At 45.7% G+C, this 15,212-nt stretch overlaps 1 protein-coding gene across 3 annotated transcripts in view; it reads right to left on the bottom strand.

Moving 5' to 3' along the window:
* The window catches only part of st3gal2 (ST3 beta-galactoside alpha-2,3-sialyltransferase 2), a 282,180-nt gene that overhangs the window by 101,865 nt on the left and 165,103 nt on the right, over window positions 1-15,212 (bottom strand). For all 3 annotated transcript variants that reach the window (XM_048606133.1, XM_048606134.1, XM_048606135.1), the window contains one exon: window positions 10,733-12,052. In XM_048606133.1, coding sequence (XP_048462090.1) covers window positions 10,733-11,071 — 339 coding nt within the window. In that variant the 5' untranslated portion in view covers window positions 11,072-12,052. The remainder of the gene's footprint in view (window positions 1-10,732; window positions 12,053-15,212) is intronic.

Here is a 15,212-nt window from a genome sequence, read left to right as displayed (position 1 = left end):
GGTTGGGGGAGGGGCGATTTTGAAGCTTGTGAAGTCCACATTGATACCATTGGACTGCAGGGTTTCCAAGCAAAATATGAGATGCTGTTCCTGCAGTTTTCGGGTGGAATCATTGTGGCAATGCAGGAGGCCCAGGATGGACATGTCGTCCAAGGAGTGGGAGGGGGAGTTGAAATGCTTCGCGACTGGGAGGTGTAGTTGTTTATTGCGAATCGAGCGTAGGTGTTCCACAAAGCGGTCCCCAAGCCTCCGCTTAGTTTCCCCGATGTAGAGGAGGCCACATCGGGAACAGCGGATACAGTATATCACATTAGCAGATGTGCAGGTGAACATCTGTTTGATGTGGAAGGTCTTCTTAGGGCCTGGAATGGGGGTGAGGGAGGAGGTGCAGGGGCAGGTGTAGCACTTCCTGCGGTTGCAGGGAAAAGTGCCGGGTGTGGTGGAGCTGGAGGGGAGTGTGGAGCGGACAAGGGAGTCACAGAGAGAGTGGTCCCTCCGGAAAGCAGATAAGGGTGGGGAGGGAATAATGTCTTTGGTGGTGGGGTCAGATTGCAGATGGCAGAAGTGTCGGAGGATGATGCGTTGGACCCGGAGGTTGGTGGGGTGGTACGTGAGGATGAGGGGGATTCTGTTTTTGTTGTTATTGCGGGGAGGGGGTGTGAGGGATGAGTTGCGGGAAATGCGAGAGACACGGTCGAAGGCAGTTTCGACCACTGAGGGGGGGAAGTTGCGGTCCTTGAAAAACGAGGACATCTGGGATGTCCGGGAGTGGAATGCCTCATCTCGGGAGCAGATGCAGCGGAGGCGAAGGATTTGGTAATAGGGGATGGCCTTTTTGCAGGAAGGTGGGTGGGAGGAGGCGTATTCTAGGTAGCTGTGGGAGTCGGTAGGCTTGAAATGGATATCGGTTTCCAGGTGGATGCCAGAGATGGAGACAGAGAGGTCCAGGAAGGAGAGAGAGGTATCAGAGATGGTCCAGGTGAACTTAAGGTTGGGGTGGAAGGTATTAGTGAAGTGGATGAACTGTTTGAGCTCCTCGTGGGAGCACGAGGCGGCGCCGAACAGTCATCGATGTAACGGAGGAAGAGGTGGGGGATAGGGCCAGTGTAGCTTTGGAAGAGGGATTGTTCCATGTATCCTACAAAGAGACAGGCATAGCTTGGGCCCATGTGGGTATCCATGGCCATCCCCTTTGTCTGTAGGAAGTTGGAGGAATTGAAAGAGAAGTTGTTAAGGGTGTGGACGAGTTTGGCTAAGCGGATGAGGGTGTCAGTGGAGGGGGACTGGTTGGGCCCTCGGGACAGGAAGAAGCGGAGGACCTTTAGGCCATCTGCAAAGGGAATGCAGGTGTATAGGTACTGGATGTCCATGGTAAAGATGAGGTGTTGGGGACCGGGGAATTGGAAGTTTTGGAGGAGGTGGAGGGCGTCGGTGGTGTCACGGACATAGGTGGGGAGTTCCTGGACCAAGGGGGAGAAAATGGAGTCAAGATAAGTGGAGATGAGTTCGGTGGGGCAGGAGTAGGCGGAGACAATGGGTCGACCAGGGCATTCAGGTTTGTGGATTTTGGGAAGGAGATAGAAACGGGCGGTGCGGGGTTGGGGAACGATGAGGTTAGAGGCCGTGGGTGGGAGGTCACCTGAAGGGATGAGGTTGTGGATGGTTTGGGAGATGATGGTTTGGTGGTCGGGTGTGGGATCATGATCAAGAGGGCCATAGGAGGAGGTGTCAGAGAGTTGGCGTCTGGCCTCGGTGATGTAGAGGTCAGTGCGCCATACTACAACTGCGCCTCCCTTGTCTGCGGGTTTTATGGTGAGGTTGGGATTGGAGCGGAGGAAGCCGAGGGCTGCACGTTCTGCGGGGGAGAGGTTGGAGTGGGTGAGACAGGTGGAGAGGTTGAGGCGATTGATATCTCAACGGCAGTTGGAGATGAAGAGGTCGAGGGAGGGTAGGAGGCCTTGGAGTGGTGTCCAGGAGGAGGGGGTGTGTTGGAGGCGGGAGAAGGGGTCAGTAGAGGGAGGGTTAGGTTCACGGTTAAAGAAGTAAGTGTGGAGGCGGAGGTGGCAGAAAAACTGCTCGATGTCCAAACGTGAGTTGTATTCGTCGATGTTTGGGTGGAGGGGGTCAAAGGTGAGCCCTTTACTGAGGATTGACCATTCATCCTCAGTAAGGGGTAGGTCTGGGGGGATGGTGAAGACCCGGCAGGGCTGGGTGCTACTGTCTCCTCTGGAGCTGCTGGCTGTGGAGGCGGTGGGTGGAGCGATGTCGGCGTCGGCGGTGGGCGGAGCGATGTAGGCCGGTAAATCTTGGATGTTGATGGCAGCGGCATCCTTGATGTCTGTGATGTCGGCCTCGGAAACGGAGGCGGCGGCATCAGCAGCGGTGTCGATGGCGTCGGCTGTACCGGAAGTGGTGTACCGGGCGGAGGCGGATGTGACGTCATCCGTGGGTGCTCCGAAGGTGGCCACATGGCCAATGGCGGTGGGCATATGGTGGGGAAGGTCCTGGGTAGGGTTGGGGATTTGGAAGGTGGAGGAAGCCCGTTTTGGGTGGCAGGCACCAGTAAGTTTAAAGTACTTTCGGTTTTTTGTGTCCAATAAAGCTGAGTAGAATTGTGAGTTCAGGTTGTGGATCCTACGAAGAATAAAAAACAGGCGAGGTCCTTTGCAGGTCTGGGAGAGGGAGGCTCTGAGCTGGGATAGTCTTAATTGTAGTATCTGGAGATGCCGGCGCATTGCAGCGAGTGTGTATTTCAGGAGTTGCAGGGAGAAACGCTTCTGAAGGATATCAATGTTCTGAATGTAGCGGTCGTCACAGTTGGGGCCAAATTGGGAAGGCATAAATGTAGACTGTAGTCCGTTGGGGACCCCCAGCACTTTTCGCTGCGACTGCAGGAAGTGCTACACCTACCCCTACACTTCCCTCCTCACCCCCATCCCAGGCCCTAAGAAGACCTTCCACATCAAACAGATGTTCACCTGCACATCTGCTAATGTGGTATACTCTATCCGCTGTTCCCGTTGTGGCCTCCTCTACATCGGGGAAACCAAGCGGAGGCTTGGGGACAGCTTTGTGGAACACCTACGCTCGGTTCGCAATAAACAACTACACCTCCCAGTCGCGAAGCATTTCAACTCCCCCTCCCACTCCTTGGACGACATGTCCATCCTGGGCCTCCTGCATTGCCACAATGATTCCACCCGAAAACTGCAGGAACAGCATCTCATATTTTGCTTGGGAACCCTGCAGCCCAGTGGTATCAATGTGGACTTCACAAGCTTCAAAATCTCCCCTCCCCCGACCACATCCCAAAACCAGCCCAGCTCGTCCCCGCCTCCCTAACCATTCCTCCCACCGCAAGCCCCACCCCCATCTCCTACCCACTAACCTCATCCCGCCTCCTTGACTTGTCCGTCTTCCCTGGATTGACTTATCTCCTCCCTAACTCCCCACCTACACTCACCTTTACTGGCTCCAACCCCGCCTCTTTGACCTGTCTGTCTCCTCTCCACCTATCTTCTCCTTTATCCATCTTCGATCTGCCTCCCCCTCTCTCCCTATTTATTTCAGAATCCCCTTCCCCTCCCCCATTTCTGAAGACGGGTCTCGACCCGAAACGTCAGCTTTCCTGCTCCTCTGATGCTGCCTGGCCTGCTGTGTTCATCCAGCTCTACACCTTGTTATCACAGAGTTGTTACAAGCCAGGAGAACATTTGGCCCATCATGCCAATCTCCAGACTTTAGTCCATATCTTGTACACCTTTTCTATCCAAATCATCATCCAATGCCCCCTTGAGTGCCACATGTTCTTAACTAGTTTTGTTTCACTGATGAAATGTGATCCCCAGTTCCAACCTGTTCAAAGATGTTGTTACACACCTCTGGAGCAGGTGTGATTTAATCCAGGTCTCCTGGCTCAGGCGTAGGGAGACTGTCGCTTTGCCACAACAGCCCTTTGGTCCTCATATCCAAACAGCTGATCTAGGCTGTGAACAGCTGGGGCTCAAGTCCTAATCCTTGCAGAATCTCATTAATCACAGGCTGCTAACTAGAGAATGACCCATTTAATCCTATTCTCTCTCTCTGTTCCACGTCATTGTTTTGCATTTATACATCGCTATTAATTGTATCAAATTTATAAAGAAAATAAGAAGGAACTCTGCCAGTTTAATCTATACATGATCCTGCAACATGTTCATGATACAAACTGATCAAGAAAAGGACCTGAACTACTTCATAATGTAACTTTCATAGTAAACTTTATTATGGGAATTAGTTCCAAGGAATCAGTGAACCTGGTTTATAAAGAGTGATGACAGGTACATTATGCTGTGACATTGTTGCCATGGACCACATATATCACCCTAAAGGACTGAAGAGTGGTTACTGTGGAAATAGTCACATTGCTCCCAAAAACCAATTAATTACTGTATAAATAGAAGTCCACCAAATCCCTCTCCTTCCTCCATTCAGCCTGATTTTACTGGAGTAGGCCCAAAGCCCTGTCATGGAACCATCAGATTGATGACATGCTTCTGAACTGCAAATGAGCTTGTTAGAAACTGGCATGTTTGGAACACTCAGTTCGTTAATGATGAGGCATTCTCTTGGGTAGGCTCCCACTTGGCCTGATGGATGTTTATTTACTGAGCAGGGCATCACGCGGGTGCCTGCCATTAGCTGGACTTGCCCTTGTGGATTCAGGCTTGTAAATCCTCTGTGCGGTGAGCTGCTAAAAATGCAGCAAATGATGTGGCAGTGAGGAAAATAGGGCATCTTATGATCTGAGTGAACAGGGCAAGCATCCTATGCATCTCCCTAAATGATCAGTGTGAGGGATTTTGAAACCAACAGTGCAAGGACTGTGAAGGAAGTGTAAATTAAAGCAGATGAATTCAATGTCGATCAGGTACAAAATGTGAAATGCAGAGACGGAAATGCTGTAAAAAGATAGCTACATTGGAAAAGTTAATATAATAAATATTACATTTTAAAGCCTCCAACACTAACTAAAACCAGAAGGAGGCTTGTAATAGTTAACTTTCAGTTCCAGAAAGGTTGTTTGGTCGTTATTAAACTGGTCAAAAGGTACTTAAATATAAGTTGACATCAATATAAATGTCTGTGGCGAGTTTAGTTATACTGATCACACAAATACAGCAACTTGGTGTGATCACATCTTTCAATGCTTTTTTTTTAATGTTGAGGCTGACAGCAGGATGTCACTTTTAGGAAGCTAATGGTGGAGTCATGCATCTTGAACAGCAGCCTTTTGCCTGCTGAGTTTAGGGGCACATCTACGCCTTACCTGAAGTCATTTACACATCAAAAATAGAGTGTGCCCTTCGCGTGATTTTGAATCTCAAATGATTACTACTTGTCATTGAGATTCTTGGAAAGTCAGTAAACCGGTCTGTCCATCTATCTCGTACCCTGGATTCCTTCCAATAATAGTAGGCCTTTCCAGTAAAATAGCGATCATAACCAAACGGTTGTCTATATGTAGTCCCACCAAGACAAAATAAAATTTCATTATCGCCACATCAATTTATAAACCTCACTCCGTCACACTTATTTGCTCTTCTGAACACCTATGAACACAAAACCAACACTTTTTTTTAACTTATCCGTCAAAACCTTATTTCTCAAGGGTGCTGGCTCTCACCTGAACATTACTGAATGAAATGTAATTCACATTTTCAGTCCTAACCAATCTCAGAAGTTCCTCATTAATGGTGTTGATTTTGATCTGTCGCTGAATGTAACGTGTTCAATTCCCTTTGAGTTAGTACACATTAGTTATAATGGCCAATGGTGCTAACACATTTGTGAGGGCACAGGTTTAAGGTGAGTGGGGAAAGATTTAAAAGGGGCAATTTTTCACACAGAGGGTGGTGCATGTATGGAATGAGCTGCCAGAGGAAGCAGTGGAGGCTGGTACAATTACAACATTTAAAAGGTATCTGGATGGGTATATGCACAAGAAGGATTTAGAGGGATAAGGGCCAAATACTGACAAATGGGACTAGATTAATTTGGGATATCTGGTCAGTGCAGGCAAGTTGGACCGAAGAGTCTGTTTCCATGCTGTACATCTTTATGACTCTATGGTGATCGAGGCACCTTAGACAATATTTTGTTTTCTAAACCACTTGTAAAATTAAACACTCTGATACCACAACATCAAATTCAATGATTTCCACACACCCCATCACACATGGCACTAATTGTCTAACTTTTGCTCATGTATCATTTCCGCTTCACATTTTGCCACTTACCTCAGGAACATGGACCACAGAAATGGAGTCCATTGTGTGGAGCTATCTGGAATACATGTACCTTCCTGAAATCGTGTACAGAGTACCCATTACCTCACTTTGCCTCTTTTTTTCTAACCAACATGCTCAGAGATGTTATTGCACACCTCTGGAGCAGGTGAGACTCGAACCTGAGCCTCCTGGTCTGGGGTAGGGACACTACCACTGTGCCAATTCATCCATTAACCTATAGATTCCCCAAAGAACGTAAATACACTGGCCGGACACAAGCTGCTTGAAAGATGCTGGCTTTCTCCAAAAAGACCCTATCATTCCAAGGTACAATCCTGCATCAAAAGTGCACCCATTTTTCAAAATTCCAATTGGAAACATGAAGACAGCTGGAAACAGCAAGAACAACAGAATATGAAAACTCTGTGGGAATAGGAAGAGACAGGCTCTTTGCTGTGGCTCCAAAGATTATATCACCTTCTTCTGTGTTTGAACCATGATGTATCATCAGAAAATTCATTATTTCTACCTCATATTTTTTCCCTTTGGATGATCTGAATTGATAGGAATGACCAGGCATTTTGTAATAGGTGCCCACAGTCATTCAGTACCTTGTACTTCAGGCGTAAGCCTCAACACTGAGTTCCGGCATGGCTATTTGATTGTACAGGGAATTACAAGCAGGTGTAATTCTGTTTAAAAGCAAAAGACCATTAAAAATAAAACCCAGCAAACCAAGCACAAGACTTGTTCTGGGGAAATAGTGTTGAAAAGGAGGGAAATTAAATCTGTTTTGAACCTTGGTGCGACCCCACAAGACTACAGTGTGCAGTTCTGGTTGCTGTATTATTAAAAGGATAGAGAAACACTGGAAGATGTTCAGAGGAGATTTACAAAGAAGACATCAGAAAACCATGGGTCATTTATATCAGGAAAAGATGCATTGGTTGGATCTCTTTCTGTTCTTGAAAAGAGAAGGCTAAGGCGTGACCTAATAGCAGTACTTACATTTACAAAAGGTTTTGTTCATAGAATCCGTACCGTGTGGAAGCAGGCCACTTAGCCCATTGAGTCCGCACTGACCCTCTGCACAGCATCCTACCCAGATCCACGTCCCTATAACCCTGCATTCCCCATGGCCAATCCACCTAACCTGCACATCTTTACATTATGGGAGGAAACCAGAGGCCCCAGAGGAAACCCATGCAGAGAACATGCAAACTCCACACAGACGTTTGCCTGAGGCTGGAATTGGACATGGGTCCCTGGCAGCTAACCACTGAGCCATTGTACTAGCCCCAACTTATAGCAGATAGAGGGAGAACATCTCCACTGGCAGGGAAGACATAACTATACAAGATAGTCACCAGGAAATCCAATACATAATTCAGAAGAAACCCAAAGATTGATGAGGATGTGGAACTTCATGCCACAGGGAATGGTTGAAGTGAATGATGTCCAAGGGGAAACTAGACAAACACTTGAGAGAGAAGAAAATAAAGGACTATGACATTAAATTTTGATGAGGAAAGATGGGGGTGTTTATCATAGAATCCCTACAGTGTAGAAACAGGCCTTTCAGCCCAACAAGTCCACAGTGACTCTCTGAAGAGCATCACACCCAGACTCACACCCCCTACCCTATATTTTCCATGGCTAATCCAACTAACCTTAACATCCCTGGACATTACAGGCAATTTAGCATGGCCAATTCACCTTAACCTGCACATCTTTGGACTGTGGGAGGAAACCCACACAGACACAGGGACAACATGCAAACTCCATGCAGACAGTCACCCAAGGGTGGGATTGAACCCAGGTCTCTGGTGCTGTGAGGTAGCAGCACTAACCACTGAACCACCATGCCACCCATGAGTTGGGATGGAAGAATAGCCTAATTCTTCATGTATTGTAGGCAATCCTGGGTCATATCCTGAGCGTATTTTTATATAGGGACCAATCAATACTGATTTCACACACAAATCAGATATCAAATCTTGGATCTCCCTGGTCTGTACTGCTTACTGTTAGACTCCTTTCTCTTTCTATTTTGTTTAAATTTTAACCACAGTGACTGGTTGCAGCAATGACAGAAATGATTTTTTGTTTTTAAACATGCTCATGTTGCATAATATAAGCATTCAGTTAAATCAGACAATACAATTCCACATTAATAGATTATAACTTAAGTGTCGAATTCATGATTTACTGAAAGCACTGAGACACCTTGTTTGATAACTTCAGCCCGACTACAGTAAACAGTGGTTTGCTCAAAGCATTTGTACTAATTCTACCACTGATCACCACGTTTCATGCATACCAACTTAAAACCATAATAGAATAAAAAGCAAATGATGCAGACTTCAGATCACATGGGTCTGAAAAGATACACTCCTATTCGTAACAATCTCTCCCACTGAATCTTTCACTCTGGTTATCTGGTCCACTTAAGCTTTTCATTCACTTTGTTGCTGTAAACAGTGACCAAACGTGCCCCAGACTCTCAGGACATGGTTGAGTAACCTTCCCAGTCCTTCAGCTTCTCATCCTTTCCAAAGCATATCTGCTCAATAGGGCTTAGAAGCTGTTGTAACTCATTGTGTGCTGATGCCACAAACACGGAGATACATGGGCAGTGTGAACCCAAATTTCTATACCCACTGCTACCACAGTCACAGTCACAGAGATGTACAGCATGGAAACAGACCCTTCAGTCCAACCTGTCCATGCCAACCAGATATCCTAAATTCATCTAGTCCCATTTGCCAATATTTGGCCCATATCCCTCTAAACCCTTCCTATTCATATACCCATCCAGATACCTTTTAAATGTTGTAATTGTACCAGTCTCCATCACTTCCTCTGGCAGCTCATGCCATATACCCTCTGCGTGAAAACGTTGCCCCTTAGGTCCCTTTTAAATCTTTCCCCTCTCACTTTAAGCCGATGCCCTCTAGTTTTGGACTCCCTTACACCGGGAAAAATACCTTGTCTATTCACACTATCCATGCCCTTCATGATTTTATACACCTCTATGAGGTCACCCCTCGGCCTCCGATGCTCCAGGGAAAGCAGCCCCAGCGTATTCAGCCTCTCCCTGTAGCTCAAACCCCAGCAACATCCTCATAAATCTTTACTCTAGGCATTTGACAATTATTTTCTTACATGTTCTGTCATCCATTAAACTACTGAGCTGGGGGCTGTCAGTGCTGGGAATAGAGAGGCCTTTGGTATCTGTTATCGACATCAAACAATCCTAGGTCTAATCGTGACAAGTTTAAAGGATGTATAGGAATTAGTGGCCTAGAGATTTATGCACATGTATCATTGGAATTGATAGGCCAAGTTAATAAATCTGTTATAAAGAATAAAGGATGACTGACTTTACAAAAAGAGGTATCGAGAACAGAATCAAGAAAGTTATAAATTACTGGCAGAAGCTCAAATGAGAACGCAGTGTCCAGAAGCGAGCATATCACTACAGAGAGCATGTCAATGCCTTGGGGCAAGTGCAGAGGTGATTGCCTGATTTGAATGAGACCCGATATCAATAACTTCAGCGATGTGAAGAGACTACAGAAACTGACACGCATTCTCCAGTGAGCAGAGAAGGTTAAGCTAAGTTTAATGAAATGATAAATAAAATAACAAGGTCTTCAAAATTATGTGGGATCAAATCAAGTAAGTAAGCAGAAACTGTTTCCACAAACAGCAGTGTTTGATAAGCTGTAAATTGAAAATAATGGGAAAGAGTCCAAGATCTGAGATGAGGAAAATCTCTTTGATGCAGGTTATCGTGATCTGAAAGGTGAAAGAAGCAGTTGCAGTAGTAACTTTACCAAAAGAAATTGGACACCTATATGAAAGGAAAGAATCTGCAGGGCTCTGAAGAACAAATCCTCAGTAGCATGATGGGCAGAATGGCCTACTTCTTCTTTGTAAGATTCTGTATACATGATCAGAAAGAAAATAATATCCTTCTACTTTATCACAATTGTCTTAACTAAAACCTCAGGAAAGCATCTTCTAACATGCCAATGTGACTTTATGATGTCCAATAGCAGGTATCCTTGCCATCTTTCTTTATATGAGATTGCCAATTTATGATCTTAGCCAATGTTGAGATGTCTGATACAGAATTAGCCTCAACATTCCCACAAAATCAGGGGTGAGGATGGTGGAGTGTAAAATAAACCAGATTTGCACCTTCTGATTATTATGCATTTTGACACCAGGGTTCAGTGACTACCATTGCATAGAGGAGGTTACTGTTGTTTGAAGTGCCTCCATCATTCAGATAACTTTATTGATGCTAACTGCCTAAGCTCACACACATTTGGTGAGAAATTGGTGTGTTGTTGGCACCATGGATGAGTCAATCAGCGCCTTCAGGAGATGAGGGAAGAATATTTGAAAAGAATTCACATTTCGATCACTCTTCCTGTCAGTTTAAAGATACTCACCACCCACCAGTTGTACACATCAGGGTCCAACTCCATGTTCGCTTTTGTCCAAAGTGGTAGAATGTCCTGATCGAAGTGCTCATCAAACCACTGTGACAGGCCAAGATCACCCACACAACGGTCACAAGCACACGTCTTCTGATCCACAAGATCCTTGTTCAACTTTTGCACACCCAAGTAACTGGGCACCAACTTGACCCGATGGGATTTCTCTCCACCTTGAGTCTCCAGGTAGGCCATGTTGGTCATGCCTGTCAGCGTATCGGTGAAAAACAGCGAAGTCAGAAATACAACGAGTAGCACAAGGGAGAGGAGAAATACCCGCAGCGAGCACTTCATTGTCAATACGAAGCACTTTGGGCTTGGGTTTCTTGTTGTGGCAAGAAGTTTTTGTTGCTGATTCTCATGTGTCGTTGAGTGGCTTCAACAGCAAGGGCAGAGGTCAAAAGTGGAAGAATGCCAAATAAAAAATGTACTGCTCTGTCTCATTTAACGGAAGCTTGCTTTTTGCTTTAATTGGAGATCTTCGGAGAAAGCCTCAGCTGTTTCATTAAACCCTGGCATGCAGCAGTTAAACATTCTCAACTGAAACTGCTTGCTGGTAATTTCTCTTTCAGTCAAGACATTCAGCTCTTGCTCTGCTTTTCCTGGCTTCTCTCCTCTTCTTTGCAAACACGCCTGAAGATTCCGCTGTGTCTCCGTTCGTTGAAGATAGTGACTATTAAAAAATTCCACCTTCCTTTGGAACGAGCTCGACAGAATCAGACTCCTCAAACCAGATGCCAGCTCACTCACTAAGTTCCTCAGTCCTCCGAGATTAAGCAAGCACTTTGATGTCTCCGTGATAACAATGTTCAATTAATTCATTTAAACTGCTGTTTGATTTGCTCTCACGCTGTGAACCAAATCTCTTGAAAACTCTTGCCTCGTATTAATTGGAGCCCAGAACACTGCTTCAGAAACTTATCGCATCTCTTCCATGTCTCTAATTTTCCTGAAGAGGTATGTTGGCAAGAGAGCTGTTGCCAAGGTGACTATTGATACTGTGCTCAAAAAGAAAGAGGTAAATCAAGATGAGCAGATGAGACCACAGTCTGCTCATGAGTCCTCTGTATATACTTTGCTGCCATTCAGCTCACTTAATCCAGCGTTGGACAAAAGATTACATCAAGATTGAAAAACATTTCTCCCGTCCACGTGCAGCAGAGCTAATTAGATGAGTGTGATCTGCTTTCTAAACCGTGCCAGCTTTCCTTCTCTGGGTTTTGCCGTTTGGCCAGTTATTCAGGCAGACAGTGTGTTTCACTCCATTTGAAAAGCCTGGGATAACAAAATAAGAGAAAAAAGAGTTCAGTCTACACACTCCGTAAATGAATCAGAACAAAGTGCCCATGCTCTTTTTGTGGTTGCATCCATTGCAAGTCCTTGATGAGGGAACAAATCAGTTAACCATATCCAGCAACATTTTTGCTCCTTGTGGCAAAATAAATTTTTGTTCAAATTTGTTTCCCCTTCTCTCCTGACTTATGCTTGGATTAAGGTTTAGGGTTACCAGCTATGACAGCCAAGTGTCTGTTGTGTATGTGTGGGCCTGCATAATGGGTGGCACTGGGATATTTGATTGTCTTTGAGGGCATTAAAGGAAGCTCAATCTTAAGCCTCTGATGATATTCACAACCAGGCACCTTTCACCAGGGTTCAGCAGTTGGCAACTGTGGGGGAATCTTTGGCTAAAGTTTCAGTTTCTTAGCCCAGTAATGCTGAAATCAACTGGCTACCATAGCTGAGACCAGTTCACGGCACAGACTAAAGATTGAACCTTGTTGGTCTCAGTTCAGCATCAAATCATACCATGCTCCGAGGATGATGAAGGTCCCATTCTCTCCATCTCTCTGAAATGAGAGAGCAGCTCAGTGGTGCTTTGGCTCTAGGGGCACCTTGCCTTGTGTGTTTTACAAAGACATGGGGACCTTTATAAACGGTGGGCAAAACACAACTCCAAGATACTTAGCTTTATGCCTGTGCCTGTAATTTTTGCCAACATTTTATAAGGATATAGGTAGCAGGTCCACATCACACACATCAGACAGGGCTGGTTCTATTTTGTGATTAGGCATCTCAAACCCCACTTCAGTTTCATAGGGTTTGACCAGCTTCTCAAGGACTCACAGTTCACTCATGACTCAAAGAATTACACAATCTTAGAATGCCTACAGTGCTGAAGCAGTCCATTCAGCCCATTGAGTCCACAACGACCCTCCGAAGAGCATCCCATCCAGACCCAACCCCCTACTCTATCCCTGTAACCTTGCATTTCCCATGGCTAATCCTTGACACTATGTGGTAATTTAGCATGGCAATCCACCAAGTCTGCACGTCCCTGGACACTATGGGCACTTTAGCACGGCCAATCCAACTAACCTGCACATCTTTTGACTGTGGGAGGAAACCGGAGCACCAGGAGGAAACCCACGCAGATACAGGGAGAATGTGCAAAACTCCACATACACAGTTGCTGAAGCTGGAATCAAATCTTGCTTCCCCAACGGAGACTTAGGGGAGCATTAAGCACAGTTTGGATTCACTACCATTTGGTAAGCAAATGTAACAGTTGTCACCCCGGCCTCTCAGATTCCTATTTCCCTCATGCTCCTCCTATGGCCCTCAATGTCCTCTGATACTACTCATATCTCTCATTTGTCATCACATCTTCCATTGCAGCTCAGCAGTTAGCACCCAGGTTTGAATCCAGTCTCGGCAACTGTCTGTGTGGAGTTTGCACATTCTCCCCGTGTCTGCGTGAGGTTTCCTCTGGGTGCTCCAGTTTTCTCCCACAGTCCAAAGGTGTGCAGGCTGGGTGGGTTAGCCATGGGAAATGCAGGTTTACAGGGATAGGGTAGGGGGCAGGTCTGGGTGGGATGCTGTTTGGAAGGCTGGCGTGGACTCGATGGGCCAAATGGCCTGCTTCCACAATGTAGGGATTCTATGATCTCCTTGCGTGCCCTATATATCTGTGCCCACTCCGTCAGCAAACATAGTTAAGAACCAGTGAGCCAAAATACAACAATGGCATGTCTTGAAATGTTCATGAAAAGGAACACCCATTCAGCGATCTGCTTTGAAAAAAGAATTTCTCTTAGAATCTAATTAAAATGTCAGTCACTCAGTGCCATAAACCTTGTCCAAATAAACATTGCAACTTTGAAACAACAGATCAAAGAAAGAATAATTCAACATAACCTCACAATGATGTCAATCAATCAAAGCCAACATTCCACTTCAGCCCTGTAAACTGAACCCCCAGGTGACCTGATTCCATTACTGAGTCTAGGAGCCCAGTAAGGCATGAATACTGAGGCCACCTACAGAAACAGATGTCTGTTTCTGTTCCTGGTTGTCAGATGGCCTCTTTACATGGGCTGAAGTAGACTAGTGGGAAAGGTGAAGTCAGGATGACCCAACAGCCTTCAGCACAACTGGACTGAAGTCCCAGGGAACTGAAGCAGTCCTTCTAACCAGTCTGGCTTGGCACTTACCCCCTCTGTGGCTGCATCCTACTGGGGTCAGCAAGGCTAACGCGATGCCATTTCCCTTCCTCTAGAGCGAATGCTCCATGCAGGCAGGTCCACCAGGTTGGCGCATTTCCTAATTTGAGCTTCCTGCCTCGTCAATGAAAGTCTGGCCCAGAGTATGCTAGAGCACAATCTTATCAGGCCAGTTGTAAGGATGTTGAGAATGAACATAGAATGATTGATAATTTTTCCTCCCTCATTTCAGTGTTTTAAAATATATGATTGATCTGATTCACAAGTCCATAGGAAGAAGGAACTTTTAAACAGAAATACATATGAACATCTAATTATGGATTTGTAGCAGTATGTGTGGTCATAGAGTCATACAGCATAAAAATAGGCCCTTCAACCCACCTTGTCTATACTGACCAACAAACACCAAACCATTTATCTGCACTTGGTCCCTAGCCTGCTTTGCCCTAGCATTTTAAATGCTCCTTCAGATGTTTCTTAAATGTTGTGAGAGTACTTGCTTCCATCCCCTCTCAGGCAGAACATTCCATATTTCTACTACCCTTTGGATGAAAAGCCTTTTCCTTAGATCTCTAAAACATCTACTCCTCACCTTAAACTTACACCTTCTGGTCTATGACACGATCTACTCTGTCCATGTCTCTCATAATTGTGTATAAACAAATCGCACTTCAGCCTCATCTGCTCCAGGGGAAACAAATCGAGCCTATCCAGACTCTCCTTACAAATCAGCCTTTTCATCCCAGGCAACATCCTGGTGAATCTCCTCTGCGTCCTCTCCAGTGCAATCATGTCCTTCTGATAGTGACAAAAACAAAATTGCTGGAAAAGCTCAGCAGGTCTGGCAGCATCTGCGGAGGAGAAAACAGAGTTAACGTTTCGGGTCCGTTGACCCTTCCTCGGGTCACCGGACCCGAAACGTTAACTTTGTTTTC

The sequence above is a fragment of the Rhincodon typus genome, chromosome 15 (assembly GCF_021869965.1).
Source record: "Rhincodon typus isolate 14 chromosome 15, sRhiTyp1.1, whole genome shotgun sequence".
Lineage (NCBI taxonomy): Eukaryota > Metazoa > Chordata > Chondrichthyes > Orectolobiformes > Rhincodontidae > Rhincodon > Rhincodon typus.
This window is presented reverse-complemented; position numbering and strand designations above follow the sequence as displayed.